The following is a 23,484-nucleotide window of genomic DNA, read 5'->3' as shown; positions in this document are numbered from 1 at the left end:
CAAACAGTTTGGCTCTTTTACTATTTTTTCTCTCCTTGAAAATGCTGGAAGCTGAACTTGACATTTGTTTCTTTGGTCTCATGGTTGCCTTTCACCTGTTAAGGTTATTACCTGTCTAGACCACATACTTATGTTTCCCCAAATCTATCTCCCACGAATGCAATTCGCACACATTTTGAGATGCTCTGGATGCCACTGAGCAGTGTGGGTCTCTGTGTAGGACCCTCCCAAGGGGCAGGGGTGGGGATGGGGCTGAGTGTCTTTATGCTGTTGGGACCCCCCCCCCCCCCCACTTCGGAACACAGCTACGTGATGATTTCTTGTATTTTTGTGGTCATCTTTTTGGAATTCCCTTTTTTAAATCAAGAATTTACCCAAGGCCCATGGTACGTTTTGAAATATCTCAAGTAAATCAGAGAACCTGTGTGGCACCAGCATTGTCCCAGCCACCAGGAGGGGCCTTGGGCAGGTGGGGTCCTCTGAGCTCCTGGTCCTCCTTCCCCTTCCTGCCCATGTCCTCTTGAGTAGATCTCTTAACTTCTGCAAGCTTCTGCTTCATTTCTATGAAGTGGCGAGAATCTCCTTGAAGAACTCTGCAAGTAATAGAGAGAAGCTACCCGGTACATGGTGGTGTCTTCCCTTCCAGTGTAAAAAGTCTTTGCAGACAGGGCCTGCATAGGACATGTGGTCAGAAGGACCCTGGAGAGCGGCAGTCCTCGCTGTGGGCCAGGGGCTTAGGCTTGGGGTCGGGCCAGCTGGGCGGGCTCCCCCTGGCCACCCCAGCAGGGCTGGTCTGAGGCAGAAGGAGTAACTGGCTCACCCTGCATAGACCTCTTGGAAGTGAGAGATGTCATTTGGCAGGGCAACTGGCCCACCCCGGATGTACTGCCCCCAGCCACAGGCCCGGAGGTGGGGGCAGCCCCTCCCCAGGGCACACGGTACCCCAGGGGGCAGAGGCATCCGGCCTCCCCTCCCTTGGGGACCCCAGGGGTCTGGGATCCAGGGTCAGGGCTGGGCCAGCCAGCGGCTGGCATTGAGGCTGAGGCACAGAGGCAGCGCCATCCCTCCGGGCCTCTCAGTCTGTGTCTTTGCTGCGGCAGCTCTGCTACGATTACAAGTTCGACTTTGAGGATGACCAGCACAAGATCCCGTGTCACTGCGGAGCTGTGAACTGCCGGAAGTGGATGAACTGAATGCATTCCTTGTGGCGCAGCGGGCGGCTTGTCCCTGGGAAGAAGCGATTCTACACACCATTTGAATTTTGCAGACGGAAAGAGATTTTTGTTTCCTGTTTTATGACTTTCTGAAAACTAGCTCCTGGGAGTCCGGGTCGCCCCAGCACTTCGGGCCGGAGGGCGGCCGGGACACCGGAGCAGCCCAGCACTTTTGTTTTCTTCTTCTTTCTTTCCTCCTTCTTTCTGTGGGTGGGTTTTGTTTTGTGTTGTGTTTTTGCGTCTCACTGAGGAGACACGTCGGGGTGAGGAGCCACTGGCTGCCCGGCCCCGGGGCGGGGTCTTCCTATGAATGTACAGACAGATCACCAGCGAAAGGGAGATGGGACGTCCGAAGTGCTGGCCACGGCCTTATCTGAACAAGGGGCAGGCCCTCTGACTTAAAAGATTTTTTAAAATAAAGTAGACACCACTGAACAAGGAATGTACTGAAATGACTTCCTTAGGGATAGAGCTAAGGGGTAATAACTTGCACTAAAATACATTTAAATACTTGATTCCATGAGTCAGTTTATTGTAGTTTTTGATTTCTGTAAAATAAGAGAAACTTTTTGTATTTATTATTGAATAAGTGAATGAAGCTATTTTTAAATAAAAGTTAGAAGAAAGCCAAGCTGCTGCTGTTACCTGCAGAACTAACAGACCCTGTTACTTTGTACAAATATGTAAATATTTTGAGAAAAAAATACAGTATAAAAAATAGTATTGACCAAATGCTACCAGGCTCCGCAGCAGCTCGGGTGCTTATAAAATGTTCATAGGGATGTCACAATATAATTTTGTGTTATTAAATATGCCATTATAATTATGTAATAACCAAAATTTCAACCTAGAGCATTTGGGGTTTTTTGCAAACTACGGTCTATTAGTACTTAATTGTTTTATACACCTTCTGATAGAACCGAGTGTAGGCTAAGACTACAACTTTTATAGCTGTTTTGGTAACTTAAACTAACTTTTTCATATTATATTGTTGCATCCCTACTTCTTCAGTCAGGTTTTTTTGTGCTTACAATTTGTGATAACTGTGAATAACTGCTTAAAAATACACCCAAATGGAGGCTGAACTTTTCTTCAGCGGATGTAGTTTTGATTAGAACTTTGTTTCAAGCCACAGAGAATCATGTAAACATACCAGATCGTGTAGCAGGACTCCAACCTAATTCTAGCCTTCTATTTAACACAAAAATCTGAAAAGGAAAAAAAAAAAATGAGAGCGATGTGGTCACGCTTGCAGCTGCAGGACCCCGACAATAGGGTTTTGGAAGATGTAATTTTAAAATGTGTTTGTATGAACTGTTTGTTTACATTTCTTTAATAAAAAAAACACACACTGTTTTGTGTTTGCTTGTAGAAACTTAATCAGCATTTTGAACCAGGTTAGCTTTTTATTTTGTACTTAAAATTCTGGTACTGACACTTCACAGGCTAAGTATAAATGAAGTTTTTGTGTGCACAATTCAAGTGGGCTGTAAACTGTTGGTATATCAGTGACGCAGTTCTGAACTTGTAATGTATATGGCATGATGTATTTTTATCTTACAGAATAAATCAATTGTATATATTTTTCTCTTGATAAATAGCTGTATGAAATTTGTTTCTTGAATATTTTTCTTCTCTTGTACAATATTCTGACATCCTACCAGTATTTGTCCTACCGGGTTTTTGTTTTCTGTTCTGTATAATAGTATCTAATGTTGGCAAAAATTGAATTTTTTGAAGTATACAGAGTGTTATGGGTTTTGGAATTTGTGGACACAGATTTAGAAGATCACCATTTACAAATAAAATATTTTACATCTATAAGAGTGCCTGTGTGTATGTGTCTGCCCGGCCGGCGATGTGCCAGGCTCGGTTCTCTTCCTTCCCAGGTGACTGGTTCGCAGCTCGTTCCAGATGGAGAACACAGTGTGTTCCCTGAAGCCGAATCAAGACGGGAACTTTGGTGTCTCCCTTGGGGTGTTTGCCAAGGCCGAATTAAAAAATATCCATGGTGCCTGTTGCCTTGTTCCAAGTCTATTTTTGTTTGTTCCATTTAGTCTTTTGGGATTTTTTTTTTTTTTTGAGGCAGCTTTTAAATTTATTCTGTGATATATTTTTTTAAAAAGATTTTATTTATTTATTCATGAGAGACACAGAGAGAGGGAGGCAGAGACACAGGCAGAGGGACAAGCAGGCTCCATGCAGGGACCCCAATGTGGGATTCGATCCCAGGACTCCAGGATCACGCCCTGGGCCGAAGGCAGGCGCTAAACCGCTGAGCCACCCAGGGATCCCTATTCTGTGATAGAGACGGGATTTCTATGGTACTGAATGTATTTAGCATGGGAGGGGATTGCAAGGAGTTAAAATAGCTCAGAGTCCCTAAAACCAGTTTTTAGCTTGTGCTTCATGAACACCCCAAAATAAGCTTTTATACTGTGTGGTTTTATAGAAATTCTCAAAAGCCCTTCTCTGACAAAAAGGTTTTTAAAATCCCCCTAAGTGGCTCCCACTTATGAAACAGCGGGCCTGGGGGGGCTGGAGGTTCGGAGGCTGGAGGCTGGAGGCTTCGGGGCTGCTGCTCCTGCAGCCTCTTCTCTGACCTCCTGCTGGGAGAGACAGCAGGCCTGACAGAGCCCTGCTCCTCACCGAGTGGGGGCAGGCTCCCTTCTGGAGTGGGACCGACCCGCCCTCCGGCGGGACCACCAGGTGGAGGCAGGGGGAGGCCGTCCCAGGGGGGACCCACGCAGCCCCACGGGGGCCACGGGGGCCTCGCCCTCCCCTCGGAGCAGCCGCCTTGCAGGGGCGGGAGGGCCGACCGCCAGCGCCCCCCCTCGGGGCCGGCCGGCCTCACGGAACCCCGGGTCTTGGGGGGCACCCGCCGCCTTGGTGAAAAGCCTGAGAAGCCCCGGGCCTGACGCGACGGCCTCGCTCCCGGCATCGCCAGCTCGGGTCCCCACGGGGAGCCTGGTGGACGCGGGTGGGGGCCCGGCGGGGGGCGGAGGTCCGGGGGCGGAGGCAGGTGAGCGCGAAGGGAGGCGGCCGGGACCTGGGGGCTTGTGCCGAGCGGGGCAGGGGGCCGCGGAAGGCCCGGGCTGTCCGAGCGGGCCCTGCGTCCCGCCCCCGCCCTCCGTCTCGCCCTCCCCCTCCCTTTCCGTCTCCCCCTCCCCCTCCCCCTCTCCCTCCGTCTCGCCCTCGCCCGGCGCGGGCTGGGGCCGGCAGGGGTCGCCGGGGGTCGGGGCCCTCGGCGCCCCGCTGCGGTCTCTCCCGGCGAACGCTCTGCCCCGCGGTTCGCGTCTGACAAGGGCCGAGTCCCCCCCCTGGAAAGCCGCTTCGGGAAGGTCTCGGCCGACGCGCTCGGCCTCCCGCGGTGGCGCCCGGACGGAGGGGCGCAGAGGGCCGAGCCACCGCGCCCGAGGGTGCGGCGAGCGACGCGGGCGGCCGGGGCGGCGCTGCTCGCGGCCAGACCCGCGTGGCTCCTCCGCGCGGCCCGGGGTCACGGCCGCGGTGACGTGGGCCGTGGTGACGCGGGCCGGGGTGACGCGCGGTGCGTGCGCCGCCGCCGTGGCCCGGTCCGCGGCACCGAGGCCCCCAGGGTCCTGCCGCGCGAAGGGGACGGCGGAGGCGTGGGCGTCCCTCCTCCCGGCCTCCCCCGAGGCCCGCGGCCCGGACCCCCGGGACAGACGGACGCTTGGCGCCTCAGCGTGACTACAACAGCTGTGTGAGTGTTTGAACGAAAATAGCCACGTTAATCCCGGAGGGGGGGAAGACAGGCCCTGGAGGGTGTGTGGGGAGGAGCGAGGCCGGGAGGCCGTGCCCGCTCGAGCCCCCGCCGCGGCCCCGCCTGTGGTGACAGGAGCTCAGGTCCGCCCTGTGTGCGTGGCCTTGGCAACTTTGGTTTGACAGCTTCGTTCCTCGTGACGCTACAGTTTTCCTAGAAATTTCAGTCAGCACACCGAGCTTCCAGTATCGCCACCTGCTACTCCTGTCACCTACTTCTGGGCCCACTTCACTGATGGATCTTTACTCCTGGTGACAGGTCACATCTTCTGCCTTTTCCATGTCTGGCAATTTTTCTCGGATTCCAGAATTTGTGCTTCTGTGCTGTTGAGCGCTGAATTGTGTTGCGTTCCTTTCAGGCGTTTGGCAGACTTTATTCTGGCGGCACTGAGGATCAGTTTCTTCTTTTCAAAGCTTGTTCTTTACACATTTTTAGGACGAACTGTATTCATTTATTTATTTATTTAAAGGTCTTATTTTGGCAGGGAGCACGCGTGGGGGGGGCAGGGAGTGACTCCCAAGCACACTCCCTGCTGAGCGCGGAGCCTGCCCCCGGGTTCGCGACCTGAGCCAAAATCCAGAGTCGCCGCTCAACTGAATGAGGGCGGCGCGGGCCCGCGGCCTGGCGCCTGCCACCTGCTCCCGGGGCGCCGCTCCCAGTCGGGGACACAAGAGGGTGGAAGCGACAGGGGGACGACGGAGTGAAAGTCCGCCCCGCGGAGCACACACAACGGGCACGCGCCGGGGAGAGGCCGGTTGGGCCGGTGGCTGGGCTACGGCCTTGGGGGACCCCGCGGTGCCGGCCCGTGTGATCCTCCCTGGAACCTGCTGTCGCCGCGGCCTTGTTCCCGCGGGTCTCAGGGCGTCAGCTGTGTCTGAGGACGAGCCCCGAGCAGCGGCCTCCGCCGCGGCCTCCCTCCCCGGCTCCTCCGCAGCGTTTCCCGGGAAGCCGCCCTGCGGCCCCTGCCAGCCTGGGGCTGGCCAAGCCCAGATCCTGCCACTCCCTCCTGGACGGGAGAACTTTTCTCATGTCCTTTTGACTTAGAATTTTCCTTCCTGTCAAACTCTTTTTCCTTTCAAGGCATTATGGGTCATGTTTCTTCACCCTGTTTTTTTTTTATTATTATTATTATTATTCCTGAGAGACACAGAGAGAGAGGCCGAGACACCAGCGGAGGGAGCAGCAGGCTCCACGCAGGGAGCCCGACGCGGGACTCGGTCCGGGACCCCGGGGTCGCGCCCTGGCTGAAGGCGGCGCTGAACCGCCGAGCCCCCCGGGCTGCCCTTCACCCTGTGTTTCATTCCTAATTTCTCAAGCGTATTTTTAAAATTTCTAATGCCTGCCTGAGCCCTGCCACACTTCTGAGTCAAATTCGGCTTTAAATGGTCACTCCCTGTTACTCAGCGTCCCCCGGCTCGTGCCCGCCGCGCGACCGTCGTGTGGCTCCGCGGGGCGGACTCCGCCCTCCTGCGGCTTCCGCCCCCGTCTGCCCCCGACTGGGAGCGGCGCCCGCGGCCCCGGGCCCCCGCGCCCCGCGGTCACCGCGCCTGCCGCCCCTTGCCCGAGCCGGGCAGCCTGGCCGTAAGCGGAGGGCAGGAGAAGCGCCGCCCAGAGTGGGGGAGCGAGCGGCTTGGCCCGAGGGCGCCCGGGGACACGCGCGGGCCAGGTCCCGGGAGGCGGAGCCCGGGGCTGCCCTGGGACCCCGAGCGGGGGGAGCGGGGGGAGCGGGGCCTGCGGGCGCGAGGGCCTCGGCCCGGGAGACGTGTTCATCCGACGGGCTGAGCACCCAGTGGGGCCCGGCGCTTGGGGCTCCCTGCGTGCGCCCCCGACTTGCGCGGCGCTCTGCGCTTAGGGGTCGACGGCCACCCTGAGGCTGTCGTAAGCGGTGGACATTTGGTCTTTATCCCCATTTCGGGCCCGGAGCCCCCGACGCGCCGGGCCCCTCCAGCGACCGCAGCGCTAGAGGCGTTTCGGTCCCGACGGGCCCCGTCGGGAGGGGCCGCGGGGAGCGCAGGCGCGAGGGCGGGGCGGGGCGGGGCGGGCTCCCGGGGCGCTCCCCTCCCCTGCGACCCGCGCGGCGCGCCTTCCCGGCCTGGGCCCCTCGCTGTGGGTCCGCGGCCGCCGCCGCCCGCTCGGGGCTCCTCCTCCGGGACACCGGCCTCACAGGGCGCGCTCCCCTTCGCCGTGTCAGGGACGGAAGCTACCTTGTGGCTTCATGACCTTGAAACCGCCACCGCGGCTGGGTCCGGCTGTCGGCTCCGCTCGGCTCCGCTCGGCTCCGCGGCGGCAGGTGCCAGGGCGCCGCTGCGCTTCGGGCTGCGTTTCCCTCCTGACGACGACCCTGAAACGCCTTTTCTTTTTTTTTCCTTTTTCTTTTTCTTTCTCTCTTTCTTTCTTCTTTCTTTCTTTCTTTCTTTCTTTCTTTCTTTCTTTCTTTCTTTCTTTCTCTTTCTTTATTTTCTTTCTTTCCTTTCTTTTCTTCTTTCCTTTCTTTCCTTTTTCTTTCATTTCTTTCCTCTTTCTTTCTTTCTCTTTCTTTCTTTTCCTTCTCTTCTTCTTTCTTTTTCTTTCTTTCTCTTTCTTCTTTCTTTTCCTTCTTTTCTTCTTTCTTTCTTTTTTCTTTCTTTCCTTCCTTCTTCTTTCTTTCTATTTCTTTTCTTCTCTTTCTTTTTCTTTCTTTCTTTTTGAACATTTATTCATGAGAGACAGAGGCAGAGACACAGGCTGAGGGAGGCTCCTTGTGGGGAGCCCGATGCAGGTCTCCATCCCGGGACCCCGAGGTCACGTCCTGAGCTGAAGGCCGATGCTCAACCCGAGCCCCCCGGACGTCCCTCAACTCTTACACTTTCATGTTTTTTATGCTATTGTAAATTGCAATTACGATAACCATCTTTTTCCCATTTTAAACTGTTCATTTGTATAGAAGTACAATCGTATGTTTACCTTTTATTTTGTGGTCCTGATAAACTCCCTGTGTTTAGTAGTATTTTTGAAAACTCCCTATGACTTTCTAATGTTGATTATGGTCTGCAAATACACTTTTATCTTTCAGTGAATACACTATTTAATTGCCTGCTGCACTGGCTAACACCTTCACTAAAAATGTTGAATGGAAGTCGTAAAGACAGGCATCCTTGGTTTGTTCCAAATCCAGGTTTCTTTTTAAGATTTATTTATGATAGTGAGGCAGCATGAGTGGGGGGAGGGGCAAGCAGACACCCCCACCCCCCAATCTCCCCCATCCTCGCAGGAAGCCTGATGTGGGGCTCAGTCCCAGAACCCGGGGATGGTGACCTAAGCTAAAGGCATATATTTAACCCAATGAGCCACCCAGGCACTTGTTTTTTAATATGAGCCCACCTAGTTTTTTTCATAGATGCCTTTTATAAGGTTGAAGATTTTTCCTAGTTTGCTAAGTTCTTTTTGTAAATAGGTGTTGATTCCTGTCAAATGTTCTTCTGCAAGATCATATGCCTTTTCTCCTGTATTAACATCATAAACTACATTGATTTTCTTATGTGAAAGGAACCTTGTGTTCCTGGGATAAAACCCACTGGTTCATAATGTATAATCCTTTTTACATACTACTGGGTTTGACTTGCTAGTATTTTATAAGGAAATTTTGCTTCTATATTTATGAAGGATATTGCTCTTAAGTTTTCTCGTGTATTCATTGCTAAATGAATAGTTAAGTCTTGCTCATAATATCAAAAATTTATACAAGTTTTCTAGAAGTGGTGGTATAACATTGGTATAATTTTTTCTCCACTGTTTGATCAAATTCATTCGTGAAACCATCTGTGCCTGGAGTTCTCTTGTGGAAAGGTTTTTATTTATTTATTTATTTATTTATTTATTTATTTATTTATTTGTGGAAAGGTTTTTAAACTACAAATTGAATTTATTTAATAGCTGTAAGGCTATTCAGGTTGTCTATTTCTTCAGAGAAGCTGGTTAATATATTTCCAGTATCTGCCCGTTTTATTTAAACCATCAAATTTACTGGCATAAACTTGGTCATAGTTATCCCCTGGCTGCAAAACTGAGCATCTTCCACGTCAGAGTGATACTTTTGTTAAAACTGATAAATCTAAAAAAAAAAAATTTGATAAACCTGTATCCTATCATCACCCAAAGTCCAGAGTTTACATTAAGGTTTACTCTTGGCTTTTTTTTTTTTTAATTTTTTTTTCACTCTTGGTTTTGTATAGTCAATGGCTTTTGACTGACGTATGACTTATACCCACCATTATAGTGTCATACATAATAGTTGTATTGCCCTAAAAATCCTCTCTGCTCTATTCCCCTCTCCCTCCCCTGACCCGTGGCAACCACTGATCTTTTACTGTCTCCATGGTTTTCCCTTTTCCAGAATGTCACAGAGGTGGAATCATACAGTACGCAGAAACTCAGTTGCTGGACCATCAGGTAAGTGTAGGTTTGGTTTCATAAGAAACTGCCAAAGTCCTTCAGAAGTGGCTGTACCATTTTACATTCCCACCAGCAACGAATGATAGTTTCCATTGCTTTTTCATCCAATCCTTTTTAACATCTGTAGAATCTCTAGTGATGTTACCACTCTCATTCCTGATGTAGATAATTCATGTCTGTTTTTGGTTGGTTTTTGATGAGGTTTGTCAGTTTGTTTTTTAAAGATTCTATTTATTTATTCATGAGGGACACAGAAAGAGAGAGGCAGAGACACAGGTAGAGGGAGAAGCAGGCTCCATGCAGGGAGCCCGATGTGGGACTCGATCCCAGGACCCCGGGATCACGACCTGAGCTGAAGGCAGATGCCCAACCACTGAGCCACTCAGGCATCCAGAGGTTTGTCAGTTTTATAGTTACTTTTCTTTTTTTTAAATTTTTATTTATTTATGATAGTCACAGAGAGAGAGAGAGAGAGAGAGGCAGAGACACAGGTGGAGGGAGAAGCAGGCTCCATGCACCGGGAGCCCGATGTGGGATTCGATCCCGGGTCTCCAGGATCGCGCCCTGGGCCAAAGGCAGGCGCCAAACCGCTGCGCCACCCAGGGATTCCGTTACTTTTTTTTTTTTTTTTTTTGATTCCGTTACTTTTATTTCTTAAAATGAGGTATAGTTGACACACAATGTTACATTACAGGTGTGTAACACAGCGACTTGGACAAGTCTGTACATTAGACTATGCTCACCACAGGCAGAGTCCTATCTGTCACCATAAAAGGCCGTGACAAGACCACTGGCTATGTTCCCTACGCTGTACCTTTCATCCTCATGACTCACTCATTCCGTAACTGAAAGCCTGTACCTCCCACACTCCACCCATTTTGCCCATCCCCTACAACCTCCCTCTTCTCTGGAAACTATTAGTTCTATTTTCTTTTTTTTATGGGTCTGTTTCTGCTTTGTTTCTTCATTGTTTTAGATTCCATATAAAAGTGAAATCGTGGTATTTCTCGGATTTCACAGCATAGTATCCTCTAGGACTATTCTTGTTCTCACAAATGGAAAGATCTCATTCTTTTTTTTTTATGGCTGAGTAATATTCTATTGTATATACATGCACATCTTTATCCATTCATCTATTGATGGACACTTGGGCTGCTTCCATATCCTGGCTATTGTAAATAATATTGCAATAAACATAGAGGAGAATATACCTTTTTGAATTAGTGGTTTTGTTTTCTTTGGGTGAATACCCAGTAGTGGAATTACTAGATTCTAATTTGGTATTTCTAATTTTATATGGTATTTCTAATTTTAATTTTTTAAAAGATTTTATTTATTTATGAGAGACACAGAGAGAGGCAGAGACCCAGGCAGAGGGAGAAGCAAGCTCCATGCAAGGAGTCCGATGTGGGACTTGATCCCAGGATCCCGGGACCACGACCTGAACCAAAGGCAGATGCTCAGCCGCTGAGCCACCCATGTGCCCCTTAATAATATTCTTCATGGGTATCTTTACATTTGTTTCACTTCGGTGATGTTCTGATCCAGCTTTGATTTTTTTCTATTTTTGTTTTCTATTTCATCCATTTCTATTCTGACATTTAATTGTTTCTTTGCTCTTCTTGTTTCCTTTTTCTATTTTAAGGTGGAAGCTTAAGTCATTGACTTTAATTAAGCTTTTATCCTTTTCTGCTAGCTGCACCCTTCAGTCTTTGGTCGGTTATATTTTCATTTTCAGTCAGTTCAAACAGCTTTATAACTCCTTTGACCTGCAGGATATTAGAAAATGTGTTACTGGTAGATTTTTCAAATATTTGAAGATTTTCCAGGTATGTTATTGACTTCCATTACTGTTGGTTTCTAATATAATTTGCACAAGTTGGATTTGTATGAATTTATTGAGAACATCTCAGAACATGACCTATCTTGTGACCTATCTACGTTTCATGTGTAATTGAAAAGAAGGCATTATTCCATCTGGTCTTGTCAGGTAGAATGTTCCATGATTGATAACCATGTCAAGTTGGAGGACAGTATCATCAAGCCTTCTATATCCTACCTGATTTTTTTCTACTTTATTTCATCAATTATTGAGAGGTATGTTGAAATTTTACTACAGTTGTAAATTATGTTTTTCTATGCAGTTCTATTGGGTTTTGTAGCAGGTACTTTGAAGTTCTGTTATTCAGTATTATAATGTTGGGATTATTTCCTCTAATGGACCCTTTCCATCCCTAGTAATGTTCTTTGCTTCAAAATCTTTGTAATATTAATAGAGCTACTTCAGATGTCTCTCAATTAGTGTCCCACGTGCATATATTTCACCATATTTGTGTCTTCATATTTAAAGTGAGTTTCATGGGGCACTTGCACAGCTTAGTTGGTGAAGTGTCTGCCTGTAGCTCAGGTCAGGGTCCCAGGATCCTGGGATCGAGCCCCACTTCGGGCTCCCGGATCAGCAGGTAGTCTGCTTCTCCTTCTCTGTTCACCCCTTTCGCCACCCCCCGCTTGTGCACACACTCTCTCAAATAGATAAAATCTTAAAAAAAAAAAAAAGTTTCTTGTATGCAGCATGCAGTTTAATCTGCCATCTTGCTGCTTTCTGTATGGACCATCTGGTCTTCGAAGTTGAATTACAAAAGATAAAATATAGAATATATTATTCTCCAACATTTTTCTAATATGGTGCTTTGCAGTTTAAGATAAAATAACTGAGTACCCTTTAAGACTGTATCTCCTCTGAGATGCAATTTTGGCAGGAAAAACCCTTCCCATTATATTTGGACATCTTCAGTATGCAAAGGTGACTCCTAAATTTGTATTTTTGTTTTTTCATTATGAAAAATCATGTTCTCTGTATTAAGAGTCTGTTTCTTGGTTTGGCTTTTTTCCTTTGCTCATTTGTTTTTAAATTCCATATAAGTGAGATCATATCACATATCTTTCTCTGGACTTTTAAAGATTTATTCATGAGAGACAGAGAGAGGGGGTGGGGGGCAGAGACATAGGCAGCGGGAGAAGCAGGCTCCCTGCAAGGAGCCCGATGCAGAACTCGATTCTAGATCCCAGGATCAGGACCTGAGCCGAAGGTAGATGCTCAACCACTAAGCCATCCAGGTATCCCTCTGGACTTTCTTCACTTAGCATTATATTCTCTAGCTCTACATGTTGTTGTAAATGGCAAGATTTCATTTTCTTAATGGCTGAATAATATTTCATTGTATGTGTGTGTATAAACTTTGTTATATATACACACACACATCTTTTTAATTCATCTATTAGTGGACACTTGGGCTGCTTCCATAGTTTGGCAATTATAAATAATGCAGTAAACATAGGGGTACATATATCTCTGAATTGTTTTTATATTTTTGGGTAAATACCCAGTAGTGTGATTACTGGATCACAGGGTAGTTTAATTTTCCGAGGAACCTCCATACTATTTTCCACAGTGGCTGCACCAGTTTGCATTCCAATCAATAGTGCAAGAGCACATCCTCACAAACATTTGTCGTTTCTTGTTATTTTTGGTATTAGCAATACTGACAGGTGTGAAGTGATAGCTCGTGTTTTTTTTTTTGTTTGTTTGTTTTTTTCTCATTGCGGTTTTGATTTGCATTTCCTTGATGAGTGATGTTGAGCTTCTTTTCATGTGTCCATTGGCTGGCTGGATGTCTTCTTTGGAAGAATGTGTCTTCTGCCCATTTTTAATTGCATTGTTTCTTGATGTTAAGTTCTTTATATATTCTGAGTACTAATGCTTTATCGGATATGTTATTTGCAAATATCTTCTCCTATTCTGTAACTTGCCTTTTATTTCTTTTGCTGTGCAGAAACCTTTTATTTTGATGTAGTCACAATTTTTTACTTTAATTCCTTGGCCTCAGCAGACTGTAGCTATAAAAATATTATGACCAATGTCAGAGAAATTACTGCCTATGCTCTCTTCAAGGATTTTTATGGTTCTAGACCTAGACCTATAGCTGTAAAATGATTATATACTTAAGTCTTTAATCTACTTTGACTTTATTTTTGTATATTATGAAAGAAAGTGGTCCAGTTGCATTCTTTTGCCTGTAGCTGACCAGTTTCCCCAACACCATTTGAGGAAAAGACTTTTTCCCATTATTATATTTATTCCTACTTTGTTGAAGATTAATTTCCCATATAATTGTAGGTTTACTTCTGAGTTTTCTTTTCTCTTCCATTGATCTATGTGTCTATTTTTATGCCAGTACCATATTGTTTTAATTACTACCACTTGTAATAGAACTTAAAATCTAGAATTGTGATGCCTTTCGATTTTTTCAAGAGTGTTTTGGTTATATGTGGTCTTTTATAGTTCCATACAAATTTTAGGATTGTTTTTTCTAGTTCTGTGACAAATGCTTTGGTTTTTTTGATAAAAAAGATTGCATTAAATCTGTAGATTGCTTGAGGCAGTATGGATATTTTAATATTTGTTCTTCCAATCCATGAGCATGGGATGTCTTTCCACTTCTTTGGATCATTTTGAACTTTGTGTTTTATAATTTTCAGAGTACAGGTCTTTTATCTCTTTGGTTAAGTTTATTGTTTTGGGTGCAATTGTAAATGGGATTTTCTTAATTTCACTTTTTGTCGCTTCATTATTAGTGTATAGGAATGCAACAGACTTCTATACATTGACTTTGTATCTTGTGACTTTACTGAATTAATTTATCAGTACTAGTGGGTTTTTTGGTGGTCTGAGATCTATCTTCTGCGATCCTGACCTCTATACCTAAATGCCAGCTTTAGTGAATTTACAGACATTCAGTGTCAAATTCACACAGTTCAAGCTAAAGAATGGTGCTGTGCCCTCGCTTATTGGTTCATTAGCCGAACCAAGTATCCTGGTCACCATATGACACACAGCACAACGCAGATCAGAAACCCCAACACAAGAAAAGCAGACAAAAAGTCCCATGTAAATCATCAAAAGGATCCTTTATTTTAAATGTCGATAGTACCATATTTCACCAAAATAATTTATAATAGTTAACTGCCTCTTAAATATATAATCTTATAAATGAGGCCTTCTGAAGTTAAAAGTAATGTGGATTCAGTTTGTTTGAAATTATTTTGGACATGATAATTGAAGTAAAAAAATTTGTTTCCTATGAAGTCCTTCTAAAAAAGGAAACCATGACAAGTTCCTGATCAGACAAATGCCATTCTATTATTAAAGGGATTAAAAAGCATAAATAAGTGTGAACAGAAATGTCAATCTCCTGGGTTTGTCTTGTCCAACCCTGACCCTTTATAGAGTTAAAATTGTAGTCTACTTTCTTACCATAAGCAAGAAATTCCTTAGCAGCTCAGAAATGATGTTAATGTCTTGGTAAATCAGATTTCCTCATTTTCTGATGATCACTCTGTGCTCCAGTCTCTAGTATATCTGTCATCTCATCCGCTCAAAAATGGTTCTATTTAAGCAGTTTCCTGGGATTTTCTTGTACCAGCAACTTCTCAAGCCTCACAGCTCACAGATGAGGCGAACACTGAGGAATTGCCATGCTAGTCATAGCGTCCACTTTAGCTTTCCAGATGCCACTGTTGTGATGAGGAGCCATCACAGATTGCCATCGCAACGTAGCCTTTGTGACTCAGTGGATCGACCACTTTCAGGCACTGTCCAACGGACACCTGGTATAGCCGATTACTCTTCTGAAAAAAGGTAGCAAGAAAAATATACCAGTTAATTGCTTTAACTTAAAAAAAACTTACTGCCATAATGTAGTAGAGAAGAAATGCAGGTGAGCTGTGGACTATTTCAGATGTTTTGCTTGCTTAAGGGATACTACAAACTCAGAATGAACTTCTACAAGGGGGACCAGGACTGCACTTGCCACACTTAGCTCTGTCTGCTTCCTCACTCCCATCCTCACTAGCAAGCTCCTCACCCCAAAGGTCCACTGCTGGGATCCTCCTGACCCGTGGCACTTCATGAGTCGTGGTGGGTCTGACGAGCGAGTTTCTGACATATCCAGGCAAAGGAGGTTATTTAAAACCAACTCGTGCTCTTCGTTATAAATCCAAATCTAAGGAAGAAAATCAAAGATCAAAATCAAAGATCCAGGTTCTGCTTTAGATTTTGAAATTCAGACGTAGCACAGGTCACGTATCTGTGGAAGAAGAATGGGGTTATTCTACATGGTTGCATAAAGCAGGGAAAGATCAACGAACCTGAGTTACATGCTTATCTGAAAATGGAAGGAATGAACAAACACAGGAAAAAGAAGTGCAGTCCCAGGAAGAAACCAAAACAATGGTTAACTTGTTCTTTGAACTTAATGTAACTGACTGAATTAACTGAGCACACAATTGTAGACATTTTCTAATTCTAGGATTTCACAATCCTACAGTGGTCTGCATCCCTAGATGGGCCTGCGGGCTTGGCCTTCTGCAGACAGGAACTCACAGGCATCCCTGTCAGACGTCCCTCATCTGCTGGGCAGCGCTGCTGTGCAGGAGCCGGTATATCACATTGTCCTAGGGGACGTTATACTCTAATCCCAGATCATCCCCCACAGCATTTGGGCTGGGATCATTTCCTCTGTGGGCCCAGAAGCAGGTTTTCTCTAGATGCACAGATCTTGCAGGATAGTCTTCTCTGTGGCCTAAAATCGGCTGAGCAGGACAAGTGCAATGAAGAGCTTACTCTCCAATTGGTACCATCACTAAATTTTGTTTCTGAATTATTTTACTCATTAGTATTTTTACCTCCAGGCCCAAAATGTATGTGTGCTGTCTCCATTAACATGAAGAGTTCTATGAATAGAATTTTCTACAATGATGCTAATGTTTTATAACCTGTGTTGTCCAACATGGGAGCCACATGTGGCTACCACCATCAGGACAAATCTGCATGATCCCAACACAGTAGAAACAGGAGAATGTAATTCCATCTCCTCAAATCTCTTCCATTTTCTGGAAGAAATCTCAGTGACCTCATCCCATTGTAACATAAGCCACTGAAGCATCATTACAATTGAACACCCCAGTGCCCAAGACCCTCCAGACACCTGGGTATGACACCCCTCATACCCAGACACAGCACAAGACCCCTTTTAAATCCTATTTTCCAGTGTGGACAACACCTTCCATACTGTGCAAGCTCTGCTAGAAATAAAAAGTCTTCTATGAAATTTCAGAGGACACAGGCTACCCATCCTTTTTATAGTCTTGAGTGACACAATCTCCACCACTCAAATGGAAATGAAAATCACCTCCCTGTGATGTACTTAGCACTGAGGTTCTACAGGCTTGAGGTTCTATATCTAGGAGGTTAGACTACTGTTATCAGATACAAGTAGTCTCAAATTACAGTTCCAAACTCATGCAAGTTTTTGGCTTATTTTTAGGTCTACTTTAACACCACTGAAAAGGTTATGAGAATACAAACATTATGCGAATGAAATGAACCGATTATTTTGTTGTAGTTTCTTCTGATGGACTAAGACTCAGAGAAATTTGATTTTAGAGAAAATTCTACAAAAGATAACTTATCTACTGTAGCATTAATATTCTTGCCCAGAGGGACACTAAACTTCCTTTGCCACTCCTAACCTTCAATGAGCTTTTGATTCATTGTTAGGAGCATTATTTGTACTTCGCAGTTACAAACATTGAGCAAAGGTAGGAAAAAATATACAAAGGAGACAAAAATAGTTGTATTACATGAGCTCTAAAGTCTTTTCCAACTTAACCCATATCATCTAAGGAAAGTGCGATTAAAATCTTCAGTCTTCTCTGCCCTTCTCCTTCAGGACTGCCAGCAAGTTCCCTTCACTGAAGGACACTTTCCAGGACTGGCTGAGCCCAGAGGCATCACTCACCTGAGTTGGGTCACTGTAGTCACACGCTTTAAGCACCACCAGGCCTCCTTTCTGACTTGGGCGGCCCTGGGCCACCAGACACTTGTTAGTCTGGAGGTGATAGAGCTGTAAAATGAGAGAATGCTCTTCTCAGAAGACATCTTAGAATGTTAGATAAAGTGGTTTTAGATGAAATGTGAAAATACTATTCCAAGCTCTGAATATCAAAGGTCATAAAAATATAAGCATTTTATTCCTAAATTCTAGCTTCAGTACATAAGGGTATCACAATAGACTACAAGGTTACAGGCAATTTTAACAATATATGCAAGCAATGTCAAGTAGAAATTCTACCTAAAGATATAGGTTTACTAATCTGCTACAGAGCAGGAAAGAAACTAAAACATCTCTGGCCTAAAGAGCCTTAAAAGGAAATTGAGGAAATAAAAAAAAAGGTACAAACCAGACAGTGCATAACCAAATGTGATGCACATGCTAAACTGAGATAAACACAGATTAGAAATTGCAAAGGTGGGCAGCTCGGGTGGCTCAGCGTAAACCGTTTAGCACCACCTTCAGCCCAGGGCCTGATCCTGGAGACCCAGGATTGAGTCCCATGTCAGGTCAGGCTCCCTGCAGGAGCCTGCTTCTTCTCCCTCTGCCTGTGTCTCTGCCTCTCTCTCTGTGTCCCTCATAATTAAATAAAAATCTTTATTTTTTATAAACTTTTAAAAATTTATTTATTCATGATAGACATAGAGAGAGAGAGAGAGGCAGAGACACAGGAGGAGGGAGAAGCAGGCTCTATGCCGGGAGCCTGACATGGGACTCGATCCCGGGACTCCAGGATCACGCCCTGGGCCAAAGGCAGGCACTAAACCGCTGAGCCACCCAGGGATCCCAATAAATAAAAATCTTAAAAAAAAAAAAAAAAAAAGAAAGAAAGAAAGAAAGAAAAAGAAATTGCAAAGGTGAGACCCAGAAATGCAACAGAGTATCTAGTTTGGGTAAAATATTAATGTTAGTGTTAAAGGAGCTTAGACATGCGAGGCAAGAATAATGTAAAGGGCTTCAACTATATGGACAAACCCTGGTACGCATTTTTACTTAAAAAGAAAACACTCTGACTTTGTTTTAATCTCATCAAGAGGACAAGAAGGGGAAAGTTCTAGGCTTGCTTTAGCCACTGAGGGAACACTTAGCATCATGAAAGATCCTAAGGAGCACCACCTTCTTAGTACAGAAAACAGCATCAATCAGAACATCTATACTTTCAGAAAGCAAATTCTAAGAAGTGATTCAGGAAAAAGGTATAGTTTTTATGGCTAGACCCCTAAGATTTATAGAACTGTGAAGAAATTCCTTCAGAAACAAAAGGGAACATCTACAGAAACGTGGCTGGTCATGGGTTTTCTGTGCAGCTCAGATCTTTCACTTGCTCTCTGGAGTTGTTCCCAGAGCTTTGGCCTCAACAGCAGAAAGCACCCCCATTTCTCTTTCTGTCTTCCTTTTGGAACTGGCCTTTTTTTTTCCTTTTAATTTTTAAAAAAAATTTTTGGGGGGACTGGTCTTTTAAAATGAGTTTCATACTCACTTATAGTACCTTTATTGTTCTATTCACATTTACATCCACCTTCTTGAAACCCAGCACGTAACTTACAGAAGTCATGTGCTGTTTACTGCTGGCAGGTGAAGAATGTTAATATTAACAGTGAAGATACTAACATTTCGAAGGTCTTACTACCTGAGTGGAGGAAGTTCCCACCAAAAGAATATAATGGAAGCAAGCTAAAGTCTATCACTAAAAGGATACTGTGAGTCTAAAACGTCATTTATTATATCATACAACTTTTAATGAAGCACTTGGATGAGTTTACTTTCTTACCCTTCCACGCTGAAGGATTTTGGGGCGTTTTGGCCCTCTATTGATAAAAATGGGCTGCTGGGGTTTGGCGTTGGGCCCAGATATCTGCATCTCTGGGTAGATATTATCCAGGTACCATTTAAATGATTTACAACCCAACTTCTTCCTCAATTCAACACGCTCACTGATATTTCCATAGCTTTTGGTCCTCAGATCAGGTCTTAAAGAAAAATACTGCTCCTGAATTTTAAAAAGAGAAATGAAAAACAAGAGCATAGCTTTTTAAAAATGAGGATTATCAATTATAACCTAAGACTTAACTGAAAAAAATGGATCAGCAAAAATATTTTTCATGCCAGTGTTGTCTTGATGTTGCCAAAAAACATCAAATTAAAGTTTTCACGCAATTAGGTCCATCACTGACACTAAGACATCTTAAATACATCGCAATTTCAAAAATGGCAAAATGTAAAAACATCTCAGAATTAATGAAGCAGGCTACACATGAGGGTAGCAGTTCTCTGACTCCATCAGGACTCTCTAATCTTAAAGATTACCGAAGACTCCAAGAAGCGTCTGTTCCTGTGAGTTGTATCCACTGGTACATACCATATGAAAAGTTAAAACTTTGTTAATTCATTAAAAATAACTCATTACCTATTAACATAAACATGCTTTGAACAATAAAAAATTTAGTGAGGACATGATATGCTTTACAATTTTACAAATCTTTTCAATGTCTGGCTACAAAGAAGTCAGCTGAATTCTCATTTCTGCATTCAACCTGTTACTATACGTTGTTTGGTTAAATATATTCTTAAAAATAAGAGTGTGAAAAAATATAGTTTAAAATGGAAGGAATACTTTTGGAAGGAATACTTTAATAGCAGTTTCAGAGAATTATGGCTATTTTTTTATTTTTTAAAAAAAGATTTTGTTATTTATTTGATAGGAGAGCAAGTGAGCAAGCACAAGGAGGGGGAACAGCAGAGGAAGAAGGAGAAGCAGACTCCTTCCCTGGTGAGCAGGGAGCCCAATGTCGGGCTCAATTCCAGGACCCTGAGATCATGACCTGAGCTGAAGATAGATGCTTAACCAACTGAGGAACCTAGGCGCCCCCCTTTTTTGGTATTTTACCAAAACAGTAAAATTTCATATTCCACATTGTAGCAAACCCTTAAATCATATGATTGAGCTTTTTGTACCGTTGCATTAAACTCTACTGCTCTATCTTGCTCTTTGAATGGATCTTTTACCTATCCACGATTTGAATACCACCCATGATTAGTCATTTGGAAAATACTGCTCCACTGGGTTGTGAAGTTCCAAATATTGACAAATTTCACTCTATAATATCAAAAATTATATTCATAAATATTCCTAATCTCATCAGAAAAGCCCGTAAGTACTGGAAGTCATCAAACTCAAAGGGATGGATACAAGTTTTCCACCTGAAACAAATGTTATCAGTTGAAGAGAGAGGGCTCAGTTGGTTCACTTCTGAGAATATCTGCCAAATATCCAAATATAAATAACCATGCTTTGTGAGTCATTCTTTTACATAAAAAGTGTTCTTTGGAGAAAAGTGACCAGTTTATCTCACAACTGCGCACGTTTTCTCCTAAAACAAGCACTGTATTTCTTTCAGTGTAAGTGAAAAGTGCTTTTGGTAGACTGATTCAAGCGTTTCACAGCATTCTGAGCACACTGAGATTTAACGCAACTATTTCTATTACTCAAAGTGCTTTTGCAGCATCAGTGCAAAGTCAACATGGTGAAAATGGCTAATACTGTATTAACTGGACTGTGAAAACAGCTTTGACCTGGCAAACCTCCTAAAAGGGGAGCCAGGATTTACATGGACCTATGAACCACTTTTTGAGAGCTGCTGTGAGATAATGTGACTCAAAGCTGAGGAACATGGAGAGCAAGGGAAGAGACATACAGTGTGGCAGAAGCATGACCATGAGCCCCTACTTCTACTCCCCAAGCAGTGATCTGCTCTGTTCTCGTTATGCCCACAGCACATGGCACATACCTCAACTCCCATTTACTGCATTGGGGCGGGGGGGTTATCACTGTGCATCTGCATCTCCCAAAACTTCAGAGCTTGGTATACAGTACACACTCAAATGTTCATTTAAAAAAATTAATTGTACACAAATTAATTGTACACAAATTAATTGTACACAAATGTTCACAGCAGCATTTTCATAACTCATGAATGGTTAAAATGTGCAATTCACACAATGGAATATTATTTGGCAATAAAAAAGAAAGAAATAATACTAAATGGCACAATATGGATGAACCCGAAAACATCATGCTTATTTATTACTAAGATGGTAACAAAAGACCATGTGTTATAGGACTCCATTTGTAGGAAATGTCCAGAATAGGCAAATCTAGAGAGTCAGGAAGTAGATCAGTGGTTGTCTAGGACTGCGGGAGATGAGGGGGTGATAGTTGAAGGATATAGAGTTTCTTTTTGCGGCTGATAAAATGCTTTGTGAATTAGACCTCAATAAAGATGTTGCAAAGGAAATACCAAAAGTTGTGTGCAGCAGAAGAGAAAATGGGAAGGAATACTACATACACAGAGGCAAACAGTGGAAGTAGTGGGACTGGGACCCAGCAAAGCCCAAGGAGCAAAGAAAAGGAGCCACGTTCTCTGGGAGTCAGAGGAACAAAGACACTGAAGGGAGAAAGAATGTCTTCTGATATTGGCTGTATTTCCTTTTATAGAGTAACCACTTGGAAAACTCAAAGAAGGGTCACAACAAAAACGACAGGAAAAAGAAACATAGAAAGAGACGGCCTGAAGTATACGTCATCCCAACAGAAGTGTGCCAGAGCCATCCACAAAGGAGCAACAGCCTAGCTAACCCTTCCAACAGAGTAACTTACTCTCACCTTATATTCATCCAACCAAACATGTGCCAGCCTCAAGGAGTTGTGTGTCATGGTGTCCTGGCCTTCAGGAGAACCATATGGTCGTCTTTTTCGGAAAATGTGTCCAACTCTAGAGCAAGGGATGATGAAGAGTTTACCTCCACACATCCAAATCTGGTCAGGAGCAAAAATATGTATTAATAGTTACCTTGCATTGCTATGAAATCAATGCATACATTTTCATGAAATTAATCTTCTTAAATAGGTATTTATGAGACTTTGCAAGATGTTTTATATAACTAGCAAATACAAAGTCAAGAAAGTCAAGAAAGTCAAAGGGTACATTAAAAAAACAGATCTCTACGATTAAAAAGAAATTAAATTCTATAACAATAGAATATTCTTTTTACCTCATGTCTAAAATCACACTTACTATGTACTTTGCTGTTTTAACAGACTTAGGGAAAAGGACTTTACTCAGGACTTAGGGACAAAGAATGTTTACTGGCTGGTCCTTAAATTTCAGTTTACTGGTACTTTCTTTAAAAAAAAAAAATTTATTTATTCATGAGAGAGAGAGAGAGAGAGGCAGAGACATAGGCAGAGGGAGAAGCAGGCTCCCTGGGGAAGCCCAATGTGGGACTCGATCTTAGGAGCCTGGGATCATGACCTGACCCAAAGGCAGACACTCAACTACTGAGCCACCCAGATGCCCTGGTACTTTCTTGTAACATTTTTATATACAGAAATAATGAAATATACAGAGTAACTCTAGATTAAGAGTCAAATGATCTTTGTTCTGGTCTAAATTTTTGCCTTTGGCCATTTGGGTTACTTTATATGGTTATTTTAGTTTTTGTGGGACTCCATTACCTTATGTTCAAAATAAGACTGAACTAATGATATTATTTCTTTCAACTTTAAAATTCTAAAGGTTATGTAGGAAAAATTACCTTTTTAAAAACATTTTGGTCAATACATTGCAAAAATACAGAACAACACATGCACAGTGGTACAGTGGTACTGGTGGATGGAGTTCCACTGTGAAGCCCAGGAGCTGGGGGATGGCTAGTGAGGACATCTGCTACTGTGGAGAAGTCTGAGTTCTCTCCCTTGGTCTCGTTCTGCCCTTTACAAAGACTGTCTTCCACCCCATAGTTGCGAGTCCCAGACCCCACCCATACCACTGGCTTTCCAACTTTAGCAGCTGGAGAGGAGGATGGATTATGAGAGATTAATTTCTTCCTAAGGTTGAGGGACTTGTGTATATTAAAGGATTCTGCTAGCTACTTCTGAAAGTGGAATGGGTAGCTATTAATAATTTTCCTGGGAGAACAGGTATGAACAAGGATGGTCTTGAGCAATCAAGGAAATCCGATCACCCTAAATATATGTCTAGGGTTAGCAAATAAGATTAATAAACTGACAAAGAACCAAACTCTAGTTTAAATGTATATTTAGACA

General features: G+C 44.1%; 3 protein-coding genes across 38 annotated transcripts in view; 2 read left to right on the top strand and 1 right to left on the bottom strand.

Annotated features, from left to right (window-relative positions):
• KMT2C (lysine methyltransferase 2C) overlaps positions 1-3,038 on the top strand; it is a 284,827-nt gene extending 281,789 nt beyond the window's left edge. For all 28 annotated transcript variants that reach the window (XM_072763203.1, XM_072763205.1, XM_072763209.1 and 25 more), the window contains one exon: positions 1,101-3,038. In XM_072763203.1, the coding sequence (XP_072619304.1) occupies positions 1,101-1,193 (93 nt within the window). In that variant the 3' untranslated portion in view covers positions 1,194-3,038. The remainder of the gene's footprint in view (positions 1-1,100) is intronic.
• On the top strand, positions 2,452-20,358 carry LOC140599532 (uncharacterized). The gene is made up of 6 exons (XM_072762687.1): positions 2,452-2,521; positions 4,242-4,935; positions 9,368-9,423; positions 11,417-11,523; positions 18,954-19,078; positions 20,081-20,358. Exons 1-4 carry the CDS (start codon positions 2,452-2,454, stop codon positions 11,434-11,436), a joined length of 840 nt encoding a protein of 279 aa, XP_072618788.1. The 3' UTR covers positions 11,437-11,523; positions 18,954-19,078; positions 20,081-20,358.
• GALNT11 (polypeptide N-acetylgalactosaminyltransferase 11) overlaps positions 14,376-23,484 on the bottom strand; it is a 50,712-nt gene continuing 41,603 nt past the window's right edge. For all 9 annotated transcript variants that reach the window (XR_012002528.1, XR_012002529.1, XM_025993765.2 and 6 more), the window contains 5 exons: positions 22,042-22,194; positions 19,150-19,368; positions 17,286-17,390; positions 15,351-15,488; positions 14,376-15,114 (listed from right to left, as the gene is read on the bottom strand). Coding sequence is in view for 7 of the 9 variants with exons in the window: in XM_025993765.2 (XP_025849550.1) it covers positions 14,983-15,114; positions 15,351-15,488; positions 17,286-17,390; positions 19,150-19,368; positions 22,042-22,194 (747 nt within the window). In the remaining 2 variants the exon portion in view is untranslated. The remainder of the gene's footprint in view (positions 15,115-15,350; positions 15,489-17,285; positions 17,391-19,149; positions 19,369-22,041; positions 22,195-23,484) is intronic.

The sequence above is a fragment of the Vulpes vulpes genome, chromosome 7 (genome assembly GCF_048418805.1).
Source record: "Vulpes vulpes isolate BD-2025 chromosome 7, VulVul3, whole genome shotgun sequence".
NCBI lineage: Eukaryota > Metazoa > Chordata > Mammalia > Carnivora > Canidae > Vulpes > Vulpes vulpes.
This window is presented reverse-complemented; position numbering and strand designations above follow the sequence as displayed.

What these genes read in the sequence shown, in the direction of transcription:
- LOC140599532 (XM_072762687.1), top strand. Translation starts at nt 2,452, where the DNA reads ATGTGGTCACGCTTGCAGCTGCAGGACCCCGACAATAGGGTTTTGGAA. An exon ending in AGCGTGACTACAACAGCTGT is followed by an intron (nt 4,936 to 9,367) that starts GTGAGTGTTTGA and finishes TCCCTTTTCCAG; the next exon opens with AATGTCACAGAGGTGGAATC. An exon ending in CTCAGTTGCTGGACCATCAG is followed by an intron (nt 9,424 to 11,416) that starts GTAAGTGTAGGT and finishes TGGTCTTGTCAG; the next exon opens with GTAGAATGTTCCATGATTGA.